At 40.0% G+C, this 15,135-nt stretch overlaps 1 protein-coding gene across 1 annotated transcript; it reads right to left on the bottom strand.

The window, feature by feature from the left end:
* Positions 1–1,574: 1,574 nt before the first annotated feature.
* Positions 1,575–15,125, bottom strand: LOC146650976 (cystathionine beta-synthase-like). The gene is made up of 15 exons (XM_085385643.1): positions 13,744–15,125; positions 11,976–12,296; positions 10,650–10,756; positions 9,810–9,944; positions 9,593–9,672; positions 9,310–9,514; positions 8,434–8,525; positions 8,106–8,225; positions 7,944–8,028; positions 7,756–7,861; positions 5,831–5,908; positions 5,585–5,719; positions 4,940–5,048; positions 4,759–4,843; positions 1,575–3,572 (listed from the first exon to the last, which is right to left on the bottom strand). The coding sequence occupies exons 2-15, from the start codon at positions 12,287–12,289 to the stop codon at positions 3,448–3,450; spliced, it is 1,776 nt and encodes a 591-aa protein (XP_085241769.1). The 5' UTR covers positions 12,290–12,296; positions 13,744–15,125; the 3' UTR covers positions 1,575–3,447.
* Positions 15,126–15,135: the final 10 nt, after the last annotated feature.

The raw sequence follows: 15,135 nt of genomic DNA, 5'->3' as shown, positions 1-15,135 counted from the left end.
TTATAGAAGCATTTTGTTGATATTAAATGGAAAATGTGGTCAGTTTTGTAAGTTATGGTATTTGGATAACAACTTATCAATCTCAAGCCAGGTTGGTTGCATCCATCTTTTATTGAATGGCTTTTTAAGCCAGCCTCCTCAAGGATTCATTGTTTTTGGCGTCCGACTTTGGCTTCGGGTGCTGCTTGGTCTAAGTGCTATGCTAAGCTAACAGGCTAATTTGTATTTTATGCATGGATGTAAGTCTGGCAGTGAACACGTCTATTCATTTTAATTTACTAAGACCTTTTTAAACTATTAGGAATTATAAAGGAGGCTTTGTAATTCCTGTCATTATTATTATTATTCAATAAAGAGCCATGTCAGAAAAAAGTCAAAGAAGGTAAACGTACTAGCAAGATATAGTGGATTACTAATTTTCCCAAGGGGCCACATGAGAACTGGAGGGCCTCAACAATAAGCTGAACTCCTTTTTTGCTCAATATTCATTTTTTGTCTTTTAGCTTACTGGTCTCGCTCCCCTAAAATTAAGGCATATTGTAATAGCCTTGAAAAGTAAACTGCAAACTCTCTCTACAGATGTATTGTACTAAGTCAGGTTCTGCGTTTAAGGTCATTTAAGTGTTCCAGAGCTCCCCTCTGTCTGTGGTGTAACATTAAAACTTTGATTGCTTTTAAAAGTCTGTTTTGTGACTTCAAACACGCCCTTCCTGATTAGTAGCTTCAAGCCTGCAGGCCCAGGGCAAATAATTAACCTCCAATTCTGCAATTATCCCAGCAGGCAAAAGAAGCATTGAAAGACAGAGAGGACCTGAGCTGGAAGTGCGTCATGCTTAATTTTCGAATGCGCCGACTGTTTTTAGTCGCCAGTCACACACTGGCAGCAAACAAGGAAATGAAAGTGTGAAAGCCCGTCTGTCTGTGTGCCTCTGGCACTATAACTTACTAAAGTCAAAGTATGTGGTTTTATTCCTTATGCTTGATGATAAGAAGTTTAAATTATGTGTCTTTTACCATGAAAAACCACTTTCCATGTCATTTTAACCTACAAAATATTGTTATAGCTGCTTTAGAAGGCTTTTCTACACTCAGGGGGTCACTTAATCCAGTTGGAGTTTCTGGAAATCAACGTGTAAGCACATGGATACAGCCTGGTGTTAATGACAGAAAGAGACCAGCGTCATCATGGGATACTGCCTCTGCCTGCTGGTGATGACAGATCAGGCGAGGCTGTGATGTGCAGAGGACAGTCAGGGAGAGTGTGACAGTGGTTTTCCATCTGCTCTGATATTGGTTGTGCAATGACTAGTTTGGCTCTTTAGAGTGATGGTGTTAATGGTCATTTTGATGTGAGGGTCACCTTGTTAGTTTAAAAATGAAGTCTTTTACAAGACAGGAAATAATGGTGCAGTGACATGACAGATACATCACAGTGTGTTGCTTTTTAAATGTGATGTGCTCCTTGACAACGACAGGTGAGAATGAAGGAAGGAAGCAGCAGACTTTCAGCACATTTCTCTTTGACCAGACTCGCTGCTGGAAAAAACACGGCTGAGAAAAATAAAAGCTTTGCAGAAAAAAAAAAAGTCAACAATAAGTAGAAAGTTTAAATACGGCATGTTCCTTTATCCACTTTTGCATCTTTTTGTTTTAAATCAGCATTCAGACATGACTTTCATGTCATTTCCTTCTTATTTGGGTCTTTTTGCACTTTTATCTATGTACAATAAAAGCTTTCAAAACAAAAATAAAAATTAAATACAATAAAAACAATATAAAAAGCTGCCATTTGGTCTCAGCTTTAATTGTTGTCAAGATAGTTTATTAAATCCAAGGCAGGGCATTAAGTTACACCTTGTTACACCTTGAATTATTGACATTACTGGCTGAAGGTCAGAAGGATGACGCTCCTACAATCTGTGTGTGTCCAGGAGGAACTGAATATACAGAGAGCTGCACAGCTGGTCTACCTGTGCCAATACTCCCTCCCTGTGGTTTAGTGAGTCATTACACTTCAACGCAGAGCAGTGAGTAAAATTAGGTTTATGCACAGAAGTGAGAGAAATGCTCAATTAAAAAAAAAGCACATGCCAGCATTTATGCATGTCTTCTATTTAAATCGACTATAGACAAAAATGAAATCTAGTGTCAGATTAAGCAGTAGAATAGAAACATCCTCAAACATGTTTTGGAGCACAAGAGGGACTTTAAAAAATAAGAAAATGAATAAAACAAAATCTGACATTGTCCCTTTTCTACTTTGTTCTAAGACATTTGAACTAATGTTTGAGCAGCAAATGAAAAAAATAATTAATAAAATAAGTGTAACTTCTCTACTTTATCATTACACGCTAATAGCGCTGTATAAACAGCGGAAAAGGCCTCAAAGTATCTCTGCAGAAGAAGCCGATACCTTTTGTCTTTTCACTGCATGATGCCTACATTTCCCACGGTGCAACTTGACAAACAGATAATCAGGTGTCCTCACAGTATTTAATGTAAGCTTGAAATGCAAGCCCTTACCCTCAATAACAACGCCACAAGTGACAATTTAGCCAAAACGAAAAAAAAAGTTTGAAACGTTAAACTGAGGTTGTTTCCTCCTTTAAATGAAGTAAAATGTAGAAAGCAGCAACACCAGATCACAAACCCCATTTTATGAGCTGTGCCGTAAACTTAGTTAAAGAGAAAAGTTGGACAACCTTGAAGCTCTATTCACTTTAATTACACTGCAAAAGCATTTTTTGTGCAACAAGCTTATAACTAAGCTTAACAAGTAAGTAAGTAAAACAGTGAGCTGAATTTATCATCACTTTCTGTTTTGCAGGTACCTGGTTTGAAGGTTTCTAGGTACCTGCTAGCTAAGAGGAAATACAGCAAATTAATAAAAACATGTCACAGAAAAGCAAAACAAACCAGAATCTGTAAGGCCCCACACTTTCCGTATGGCTCAAGTCTTTAATAGTAGGAGTAAAATGCAAAGAATATAAACACTGAACTATTCTGTAAGAAATGAGACTGTAGGCCTGCTTTCCACCATTCAAAGATTAAATGTAGATATCAGACCTAAGCCGGTCGCTGCATTATTGACGGTGAAGGGAACACATTCATTTCGCACAAGTCGGAGAAAAGAGTCAAAAAGCTCCAGAAAGATGATGGTAAAGTCCCTCATACAGCATTTAAAGCTGCAAGGTGAATACACTCAGATTACTTGTAACAACACTGACAGGATTAAAGTTAAAAAAAGATAATGTTATTTTCTATTTTGCTTCAACTGTCAACAAATCCCAAAAAACAATAACAACAACAGCTATAAATATAATTACAACTTCTCTGTCCTCTCTGCGACTGTATATCTTATAATTTCGGTGACACTGTAGGTGATTGTTTGCTGTGTCTCAGTGAGAAGAGAGTAAAATCCACCTTAAACAGGACACAGTCACTGGGTTACACTGCCTGACTTTGATGGTTGCAGTCCTGCCCCTCGTGTGTGGTGATGTAGGAGAGAAGGTCAATCGATGTCACGACGGCAAATAAAATCTCCCTCTGGAGGGCCGACCCATCGACCCCGTCTGCACAGAGACACAAAACTGCTGATGGACACAGATCTGCTAATCTCATAAACACGTATTTTATTTACAATATAGAAAATATATCAGATCTTTAAACTGAGACACACCGTTACAATAATAATACAATGTTTAAAGCGTTAAATGTTGACTTCAGAATTTGATGGCAGCATCACGAAGGAAAACAACAAAGGAAAGCCAGAACTGCAGTTAAAAGAAGAGGGGATGTTACACAGTGTCGAACACGGCCGTGTCCCAACTTCATTCAGACATCAAATTTAAAATCAGTTCTATTGTGAATAAAATATCAGCTTTTTTTAGGGGGGGGAGTAATAATTCATTCATTTAACAGTTGATTAATCCAGCCTCTGGGTCTCTTTTGTGTGACTGTAATTCAACATCTTGTTAGGATGCCTGGGTCGTCGACCCAGGGTTTTTGAGTTTATGTTATTATTTATAATTTCTAGTTTTTGGTTTCTTTGAGTTCCGTCTTATGGCTTATGTCTCTGTCGTCTTTAGTTGCTCTGTCTCCCCTATCACCTGCATCCCCTTGTCTAGTTCGCGTCTATGTGTATCTTAAGTTCCTATATCCCCGTGTCCACTCAGTGTTTGTGTCTGCCCTGTTCCCACATCTCTGTTCCCTTTGTAGTGCCTGCATGTGAGTCTGTGTCTTTGTTCAGTCTGTGTTATGTGTTTCCTGTTTTACTTTGAAGGTCTCTGTCTTTTCTCAGTGTGTTCAGTTTATGCTTCTTTGGTCTTGTCAGTTCTGATTTGCCCCAGCTGTGTTTCCCTCCTGTTACCCATTCCCTGATTGCTCCCTCTGTGTATTTAAGCCCTGTGTTTCTCTGTGTCCGTGTCGCGATCTACCGTTTACTTTGCTGTGTGTTTTGTCATTTTTCTAGTTTAAGTTTGTTTTGAGTTTTTTCAGTCATGTTATATTTTGAGTCTTAAATTAAAGCCTTTTTGAGTTCACGTCTGTCTCCAGAGTCTGCACCTTGGGTCCTATTCCTGCCTGCACACAGCCATACCTAACACATCTTTGGTTTTGGTCCATTAGTCAGTCAAAAAAGTGGAGCCCTCGCAGCTTTGTGAATGACATTTATCAACCATGCAATAAACAGCTCATTATAAAAATGATCTGCACATAAATGTCCTGCATAAACACTATTTAGGAAATTAATTTTCTCACATTGCGTTTGATTGTGAACCACCAGGGCAAAGTTATCAGTTTTGAGGATATGGGAAAGCTTCCCCAGGTCGTCTGTCAGGTGCATCTGAAAGCACAAGTGGAGGAAGATTAAACAAGCGTGTAAAAATGTTCATTATGTCATCAAAGGTCGCCATGAAGAGCTCTGCACTCTCTGACTGACCTGTTTGAAGGCTTTGAGGAGCACCGCGCTGACAGCAGCTGAAAGTTCAACCTTCCCCGCCAACAGAGAGGACAGAATGGTTTCCAGAGTCACCATTCCCAGGATGGCCCTGTGGAAATACACAAAACCCACAAACTCCCATCAGACTCAGGTGACGAGAAGACTAACCCATCATGTCTCTGTCTGCTTATTTCAACCAAATGTCAAGATTAAAAAATGGGTAACCAAACTGGACGATTAATCAATATAGTTTTTAACTAGAGTTTATCTTGAGACGAGATCCAACTTATATGGTTACACACTCAAATAAAGCTACCTCACATGGGGATTTACACTGGAGGGACAGGGTTGTAATGTATGTGTATATACCCATCAGACGTCCAACTGCCCACACACGTCTTTAAACTACAATACACATCTTAGCAAGCTGAATCAATTGACCAGAGGCAATGAGTAGTTAAGTCCACTAGAGGGCAGTCATCCTGGCACAAGTCAAGGACAGGACCCCAGGCAACCAAGAACTGCCAAGTACCAACATTCACAGGAAGGCAGGAACTTGTCCCATGTCCCACAGGGACCAAGGCTCAGGAAGCCTCAGGCCTGGCATTTATAATACTAACCTGATATTGAGAAGAAGAGACATACCCTGACTCAGTGACGACTGGTGCCTGATCCAGTGAGTTCTCCTTTAGGATCTCAATGGTTTTCTGGCAGGACACAGAATGTGTGACAGTGAGGGGGGCAGACAGGTGTAGACTCTGAACAGTCCGGTTCCACCACCTGCAAGACGGAAAAACAGAGGTTTTAACACCAACCTGCCCCGTCATACCTCCTCTGAGGGGTATAAACTATAGCTGATTCGGGGTGTTTTGTTATTATGGTGTTTTTTACCAGGGTTTTGGGTCCATTTGAGCGTCCAAGCAGAGGAAGCCTTTCTCACACATCCACTGATTCGTCAGGAACTTTGACCTGCAGGTAAAAATCGGTGAGTTTGAAGAAGTGTGCTGAGGTTTGGTCAGACTTCCACCTAAAACATGTCTGACTCTAGAAAATCTGTTTTGTAATGGTTGCAGCATTTCAGTTATGGACAGGAAAGACACGTGGCTGTAAAAAATAAAAATGAAAAAACATAACAGCTGAAAGCCATCTCTCATTTTCTCTCACCTTTGTCTTGTAGAAAAAAATCCACATAAAAAAGAAAGTGTGTTTGTGTACTGATGTCTAACTGCAGAGGTTACTGATTTTTCTTTAGCATGTTTAAAAGCAGTAACATCGGTTGAAATGTTTTATAAGTTAGCTTAACAATTATTGGCTCGTGTACTGTTAAATTTGGTGCACACATTCATGCCTTAGGCCCTTATTTTAAATCCAGCACCATGAGATTGAGGCCAAAGTTTTTTCAAAAACATTTTGTTAAATCCTCAAATACCATAAAAACAAATTGGCATTCCCATCAGCCTCTGCTGTATTTTGCTTTTTTCATTATGTCAGTCCTTAAAGCAAATAGAAAAACTGGAATTAAAGTCTTTGGACTTTGGAAACTTGAATATTTTATTGGCGCTGACTTTATAAAGACACATCGTGTAACATTTACAGTTACATGTGTCTCTTCCTCTCTCATTTCCTGTCACTGCTGTTCTGTCCTTAATAATGGGAAAAACATCCACACAAAGGGTTTCATTTAAGACAAAAAAAAAAATTAAATGAATGAGAGGTAAAACTTGAGGGGGTAGGGACAAATAAGTAAATACTTCAGCCTACTCCTTTTCAAACAAATAATGGAATGATATTTTGTAATGATTGTGAAGGCACATGTTTGAAATGTTTGAAATAAAAATGAACTGAACTGAACTGAACAAAAGAAAGTGCTTTTATGTTAAATTCTTGTCTAACTAATGGCTGGTGGGAGCCACATGATTACTGCTTTTAGCCAGACATAGCTCAGAGGAAGAGAGTCCAACTCTTTGAAACCATGAAGATCTCTAAACTGTTCAATGGACTGAATCATTTCTACACACATTTACACATTTTTGAGGACAAAGCTAAAAACTATTGGATGGTCTGTGGTTAAATTTGGTACATATGTTCATTCACTGGCTTTTAAAGATTTCATTAAAATGTTCTTTTTAAATGGGGAAAGATTATAAAGCATACATCTTTAATCATCTAAAAAAACCAAGAATGGAAGCAGAAATTTTAATACATTTTCTCTCTAATCCACACAGGATCAAAAGTATACGTACCAGCCCCTGGCCCAAAATCAGCAGCTTCAAGTTCAACGGAAAAGAGCAGCTGCCCCACATAGACAAGCCAAATGCCTTCTGAAGCAACGTTTTATGATCAGAAGGGACAAAAACTGAGCTATTCGGCCAGTAACAAGAGGTGTATTTGTAGGAATAAAGCGGAGGCTTTCACAACAAAGAAGATTATAGCATCTGTTCATGCTCAAGGGTGTTTTGCGCCCAGTAGTGTGTATGGATGCACAAATAATGAAGAAGGAAAACTACCTCTAAATTCTGAAACTTTACATCAAATTAACAGCTAGATAAACTTGACCTGATAAAACCTGGACACATTAAGGTGTTCCAGCAGGACACAAACACACATCCAAACTGGTTTTGGAATGGAAATAGCAAACTTGTGAAATGACCATTGAAAAGTCCTAACGTCACCCCTATTTAAAAAGTATTGATGTTCATGGGCATGATGAGTGCATGTAAACGTCTGCCCACAACTGTATTTTTGAAGGCATGAAGGCCTGTGAGCACTCCAGACTCTCACTGGATTCAAAGTGTATCTGCCATTGTGTCTCGTACATGTAGTTGCGGACAGAGTCAGGCAGGATGACCACGCAGCGCTGCCCCTCCTCCAGCTGCTGAGCCATCTTCACAGCTGCTGCCATCGCTGAGCCAGAGCTGCCACCTTCAGCAAAACAGGCAAATCGATCATTTAGAGCAAACTGAGGTTGCTCATAACATACCACAACTCACTGATATGAACTTACCGCACAAAAGACCCTCCTCTCTGATCAGTTTGCGGGACATAAGGAACGTTTCTGTGTCGGTTGATTTGTACCAGACATCCACAATCTGTGCAGATTCAACAGAGACGGGCGTTTAGCAAAAATACTCACTTTACAAATGTGCACGTTAACAAAAATACTCACAGATCTGTCCAGTACTGTGGGGATGAAGTCAAGGCCGATTCCCTCCACTTCAAATGGAAACTTTTTATTCTTCCCTTCTGAGCCTTCCAGAACAGAGCCTTCAGGATCCACACCGACTACCTAAAAACAGACATGAGGAATTGGGTAAGAGGCTGCAAACACTGCAGGGTTAAACAGTTATCAAGTAATGTTTGATGGAGCTGCCAATACATGCATTGCTTCACTGATGGATATGCATCAGTGTGAGTCAGAAATAATAAGAAGAAGAATACAGTAAATAAAAACCATTCATTAAAGACTGTGGACTGATAGGTTGTGTGGTGCTCACTTTGACATTTGGACATCTTTCCTTTAACTTTCGAGCAACACCAGTGAGCGTGCCGCCTGTGCTGACTCCAGCCACCAACATGTCCAACTGACCTAAAACAAAAACACATTTTCTTTTTCAAGCTGTAAAAAAGTTTTTTTTTTAATAATAATATAATTTCACATTCATGCCTGATAAGCTAATATGAACGATTAGAGGAATTTTCAAGGTTTAACAAAGAGGACAAGCTATATGCCTTCATATATTCGTGCAGTTTGATATACAGCTCAGTGTTTCAGGCATGTTTCTTGTATGATTAAAAGTAATTTAATACATTTGTGCAAATAATGTGGAATCTGTCCATAGGTTTACTGTTCGTCTCCTCCCAACCGTCGACATTTTGTCATGTTTTCATGAGAAACAGTGGGAACGGGAGTTAAATGTGCTGTTTCACACGCCTCCATGGGCAGATCAAATGTGCAAGTCTAACCTCAGTGCACAAAAAGATTACTTCTGATTGGATCACTTCCAAACTCGTCCCACCTCATGTCTCCAGAAATTCTCATTATACTTTGTTTTTTGTTGATGAAAGTGTCAAAACATAATTTTGACACTTTTTTTGTGCGTTCGTTTTTATTTGGTTATTGTCTTTTCTCGTTCTTGTTTTCATCAGGAAAAAAAATATGGTTGTTGAGAACAAAATTAACGCTGCTCCTCAGAGCCAGGCTCAGACTTTCTACTTCAATGAGTGAAGGGAGAGAAAGAAAAGACTTAGTGGCAGAGCCATGTGTTTCTTTTCATTACCCTCAAAATCAGTTGTTGAATTAAACATGTACAGCAAAAATTAGACTCAAGCTAGAAGATGCATCAAAAATCAGAGTTTCTATCAGCTCGAACCATCACACTGCTCCAGTATCTCCTCAGCCGTGGTGTCGTAGTGAGCCAGGGGGTTGCTTGAATTGCCATACTGGTTGAGGATGTGCGAGTTTGGGATCTCGTTCTTCAGACGCCAGGCCGTACGTATATGAGACTCTGGTGAATCAAAAGCTGCAGCTGTGGGTGTGCGGACAATTTCTGCCCCGAGAGCTCTCAGGACATGCACCTAGGACACAGGAGAGGATGAAACTTCAATGCATTCCTCCCACTGAAAAGAAGAAGAAGAAGAAACAGGGCTACTTACCTTCTCCATGCTCATCTTCTCAGGCATCACAATGATGCAATGGTAGCCTTTTACTGCAGCTATGAGGGCGAGGCCAATACCTGCACAAAGAGCAAGATTTATTTAAATGACCTTTTTCCTTCATCATGGAGCTACAATACTGCACTTCAGTTTGGTTTATGTTAAACCGTATCAAACACTGAGCCTTCAACCCATTTGTTCATTCACACTCATGTACCCGTGTTTCCAGAGGTGGGCTCGATGATGGTGTCTCCTGGTTTAAGGACCCCGGCTCTCTCGGCGTCCTCCACCATGCGCAGGGCGATCCTGTCTTTCACACTGCCTCCTGGATTGAAGAACTCACACTTGGCCACTAAACACAGTCACCCGTTAAAAAGAATACTGTCATACTACACAGATAATGTGTAAAAACTGAAATTAAACTAACAGAAATGAATAAATAAACAGATAAAAGAAACGCATGAACAAGAGGAGCCTATAGAGAATTTATACTCTCATCTTGGAAAAGCTAAATGTGTTTGGCACATTGCGTTCGGATCATCAACGTAGGTTTGAAAAGATCAAAGAACCTGGATTTTGAGATGGGCCGCCAGTGTGAAACACAGGTGGCGCAAACAGTTTTCAGCTTTCCAGCTCAATTTAATTTACAGGTGTTTTTGTTCTTTCATCCAACAGAGAAAGAAAGTCTTTCAGTCTCACCTCTCCATCCAGGGAACGAGCTGCCTCCTCATACAAAACAACAACAGTCTCACAGTAGGAAACATGATACTTCAACGCTCCCTTCTCAGCTATTTTGCTTGTTCTACGGCTGTGCCACAGTCATTCAAGGCCCTGCTGTTTACTTCTCCCATTTAAACAAGCGAAGTTTCGTGCAGATTCATTCACATAATGAATCTGCACGAAATGCATAATAATCATTCTAATGTTTATTTGGAAGATTTTGCAGAAACTGAAAGTAAAAATAGTCAAAGTGATTGTGTGCAGAGAAGCTTATGGATTCTGCTTGTACTGATATCCAGGCATGTGTGGGTGTGTCACATTTTACATTCATACTCACAGATATCACACTTGAGCCCAAACTCTTTTGGGATGTTGTTCAAGCGAACCAGAGGTGTGTGTCCAATTTTCTCAAGGATGCTGGAGAGGATGCCAGAGGGCTTGGTGCTGTAATGTACGAGATAACACACAATTAACAGTCATTACCATCTTGGAGATACCATACAGCATGTCATGTTCATTACATCTCGTGAGAATTTAATTTCAAAATACCAGAAATACCGTATCAGAAGTATCACTACAACATGCTCTAACTGGCCAATTTGTTAGGTACACGTTTTTATCATTGGGTTTAACGCCCTTTTTTCTTTCAGAAATGCCTTAATTCTTTATGGCATCAAATGGGTGACATGACCCATTTGGTGCTGCAGACCAGGTGCCTGACGTTCCACCAAATCCCAAAGATGCTCTACTGGATTGAGATCTGGTGACTGGAGGCCATTTGAGTGGAGTGGACTCATCATCATGTTCAAGAAACCAGTTTGAGTTGATTTGCGCGTTGCAGCACGGTGTCCTATCCTGCTAGAAGCAGGCATCAGAAGATGGGTACACTGTGGTCATAAAGTGATGGACATGGTCAGTAACAGTACTCAGGGAGGCTGTGGGGTTTAAATGATGCTCAGTTTATACTAAGGAACCCAAAGTGAGCCAAGAAGATACCCCCCAAATTATTATACCACCAGCAGTCTGAACCACTGACACAAGGCAGGATGGATCCATGCTTTTATGTTGATTATGCCAAATTCAGATCAGGTGAAGTTTTTCCAACCTTCTATTGTCCAGTTGTCCCTGTGAACTGTAGCCTCAGTTTCTGGTTTTTAGCTGTCAGGAGAGGCATCCAGTGTGGCCTGCTGCTGTAGCCCATCTGTTTTAGGTTTGATATGTTGATAACTTAGTTGTAACAAGTCTTTTCCCTCTAACTTCTGTCATCAACAAGGCATTTCCCCCCCAGAGAACTGGATATTATTGTCTTTGTTTGACCGTTTTCAGTAAAGCACAGAGATGATTGTGTGAGAAAATCTGAGTAGATCAGCAGTTTCTGATAGTTCTGAGTCAATTAAGTCACCGTTCTTCATTCTGGTGCTCAGTTTGAACTTCAGCAGGTCATCTTGATCATCTTGATCATCTTGATCATCTCTACATGCATTGAGTTGTTGCTGTCTGGTTGACTATTTATATGTTTGCCCATGAGTGTATGTGTGACATCTGTTTGTGAATCAACATTCTTTTACAGCTGTAATAGAGTTTCATTATTTAAAGACTGAGCTTAAGCTCAGAGCATTCTCTCCTCTACACAGCAACCTCTTTATTTTTTCCAGACTCTTACCGTGCTGAGTGGCTATGAGGCGACTCTGACATGGGCGCGCCCAGCTTCCAAGTACATCTCCTGGGCAAATCAGGACGGATCCACTTCGTCTCATCAGGAGTCTCGTCTGTGTTCTCCAGCTGAGTCTCAGTGAATGATTCATCCTTATCTTCACCATCAGCAGGTAACCTGTCACCACTGTTCACAGCTGCTGTAGCCTGACACACACTTGAAGATGCTTTAGCACAAGTGACTTCTGCATTTGTTGGGTTAGCTGCAAATGTGCAAGGAGAAGGAACTTCTTCCAAGGACTTTGTACCAAAATCAGTGGGCATGGTTCATCTGCAGCAAGATGGGACACATATTACACCACATTTACATCAAGCTTTCAAAAGTTACTGACAAGTTGGCAAGACCTTTTGTTTTAGTGGCCACTTAATTTGACTCATTCATCAATGACTTGTATCAGAAAAAGCTGCACTTTAACCTATCCCAGCTGTCTTAGGGGAGAGGCAGGGTACACGCACAGGTCGCCAGCCTGTCGCAGGGCTAAGACATAGACACAGACAAGCATTCACACTCACATTCACATATGCAGGCAACTTAGAGTTTCCAGTTAATCCCTACTAATTGCATGTCTCTGGAATTTGGGAGGAAGCTGGAGTACCCGGAGAGAACCCACACAAACACAGTGAGAACATGCAAACTCCACACAGAAAGACCCAGGCCTGATGGTGGAATTGAACTCAATAAATAAGCTACACATTATTTTATCTAACCTTAAATTAATTTAAAGCCAATTTGCATGACACAGTTTGATTGATGTCCTCCAGACATAATTTTAAGAATATGTTGCTCCTTCTGTGTCCACCCACACATTGTTTTGGCTGCCACTGGCCGACACAGGTCGCTGGTCCATTACGTGGCCAACACAGAGAAAAAGACAACCGCACACTATAACACCCCCACCTACAATTTAGAAGCATCAATTATCCTAGCAAGCACGTCTAATCAGTGGAAGGAAACCCACACAGACACAGTCTGGCCTCACAAACTTCACACAGACAGGCCCCGGCCAGACCGCAGTAGTAGTATGATCCTTTATTCTGTGCTGTTTTTCAGCTTTCTGGTTGTGGGGTTACGCTTACTTTCCTTGTGCTTGATATGATCCTGTGTTCTGTGCCTTTTGTCTCCTACTTGCCTGAGTTGCTAGGTTTGTTTATTTCATTTTTCCTCTGTTCCTTCTCTCTTTGTGTGTCTGTTCCCTCATTACCCTCTGTGTGTATATATATATTATCCCTGCCCTTTGTCTCTCTTGCATCGTAGCCTTGTTCCTGAGTCCTACGTTTAGGACCTTAGTCCTGCCTGACACACAGCCTAAAGAAGAAATACATATTCCGACTCCAGTTTCAAAAGACTTCCAAGAACGCCCAGCCCGCATAATAATAAAACCATTAATATATACAGTCACAATGTTACAGTCATCTGTGGCTATAGGGACCCAACATTTCTGCTTAATCTTCAGAATAAATATAATGACAATTTCATTCACTTTGTAAACCATGGAATATGATTACATACTTTATTTTGTGAATTAAATCATATACTGCACTACTGAAAACACTGAACACTTAAAAAAACAACAACATAAAAGTACTAAAAGTACACAGCACAGATGTACTTCTGCATTTTAAGGATGACCCAGGTGAGGAAACCACACCCAACTCTCGCTGGCTGATACAGTTAGCTAAATCAGCTTAGCTAAAAACTTACTAAAACATTTACTCACCAAGACCATGAGAAAGTAGTTGGACATTATCAAGCTGGTACCACAATCACTTTTACTTTCATTCCTAAACAACAAGAAGAAGAAACAACAGGCTTTTTTTTCCCACTCCTGTGTTGTTGCATTCAGGTTCAACCGGAGTGGGCGGGACTTGTTTCCTCCCTCCAATAGAATTTCAGTATATGCCCTAGGGGAATCCAAACTTCAGTAATACACAAATTAACCTAAGAGCTGGAGTTCTAAATCAGAATGTAAAATAAGACACACAGAGAGTTGCTGCTAGTGGGCTACATTGTAATAACATTGTAACAAGTGAACTCTGCTTTCTGCTGATAGCACACAGGTGAGTCCTAGTTTCAGCATAACCGCAGCCTGGAGATAAAAACAGGAATCAACATGTTTCTCTAACTGTGTACTGAAATGCTGAATTCCTACTAACTGCAGTTAAAGGAGTGGTGTGCAATAACATTCACAGAAAGGCATGGAGTGACGCCCACCTCCATACACATGAACGAATATATCTTCCTCCGCTGTTTAGAAATTCAAGATAAATTGAATCAGATTAAAACATACCATTTGCACTCCCTGTCTGCAGAAAGACACAAACCTGTGTGCTGGTAGTGTGTCAAAAACTGATTTCCAATATTTGCCATAAAGATGATTGTTGGAATTTAAACAGTTATAAATGATTGCTGGCATCTAAGATATGCCAAACATATAATATCAAGTCATTTTGACTCAGCGATAACAATTTTTTGTGTATTCACTGTTATATTTCCTTTTAATTTTAATGTCTCACCAACATTAAAAATGTTTTTATTCAAGAGTGATCCGGCCATGAGGGCAGCTGAAATAAAATAAAAAAATCCAATTTCTGTGAACACGCTGAGAGACCAAAAAGAACTAGATTGATTATACTGCAGTTGCAAGAAGGCAGAGTCATAAAATGTTTGCAAAACAGGTTATTTCTTTATTTTCTATATAACCACATAATAAACCCCGTTCACTACAGTCTAATTACAACATAAGTAAATATTAGACATAAACGCACACGAGAACAGCAGAAATCATTGTTTGGCTTTTTTGGCACAACACCAACAACATCTGATATCTCCTATTGGTGCCGTTTCTGCATCATCATCATAATATTGGTCCATGATCAACATTGCAACTGACCAATAACATTGTCATGATGTTATATGCTTTGCATTGTGAGGTACACAGAAGAAACAAAATATGCCTCTGTTTATATCATACTTCTGGACATAATTGTATCTATATTCATTTATACAACATAATAAACTATTTTATCAACGTAGGCTTCTCTTAGTCAAATTTAGGTTATGTTGGTTTGCTAGTTTTTAAATGTATAAACTAACTTCTTGGCTAATGCTA

Source organism: Rhamphochromis longiceps, linkage group LG16 (genome assembly GCF_057381845.1).
Source record: "Rhamphochromis longiceps isolate RC_006_pf linkage group LG16, R_longiceps_female_GT1.1, whole genome shotgun sequence".
Lineage (NCBI taxonomy): Eukaryota > Metazoa > Chordata > Actinopteri > Cichliformes > Cichlidae > Rhamphochromis > Rhamphochromis longiceps.
Note: the sequence above shows the minus strand (reverse complement) of the source record. Positions and strands in the feature narration are given on the sequence as shown.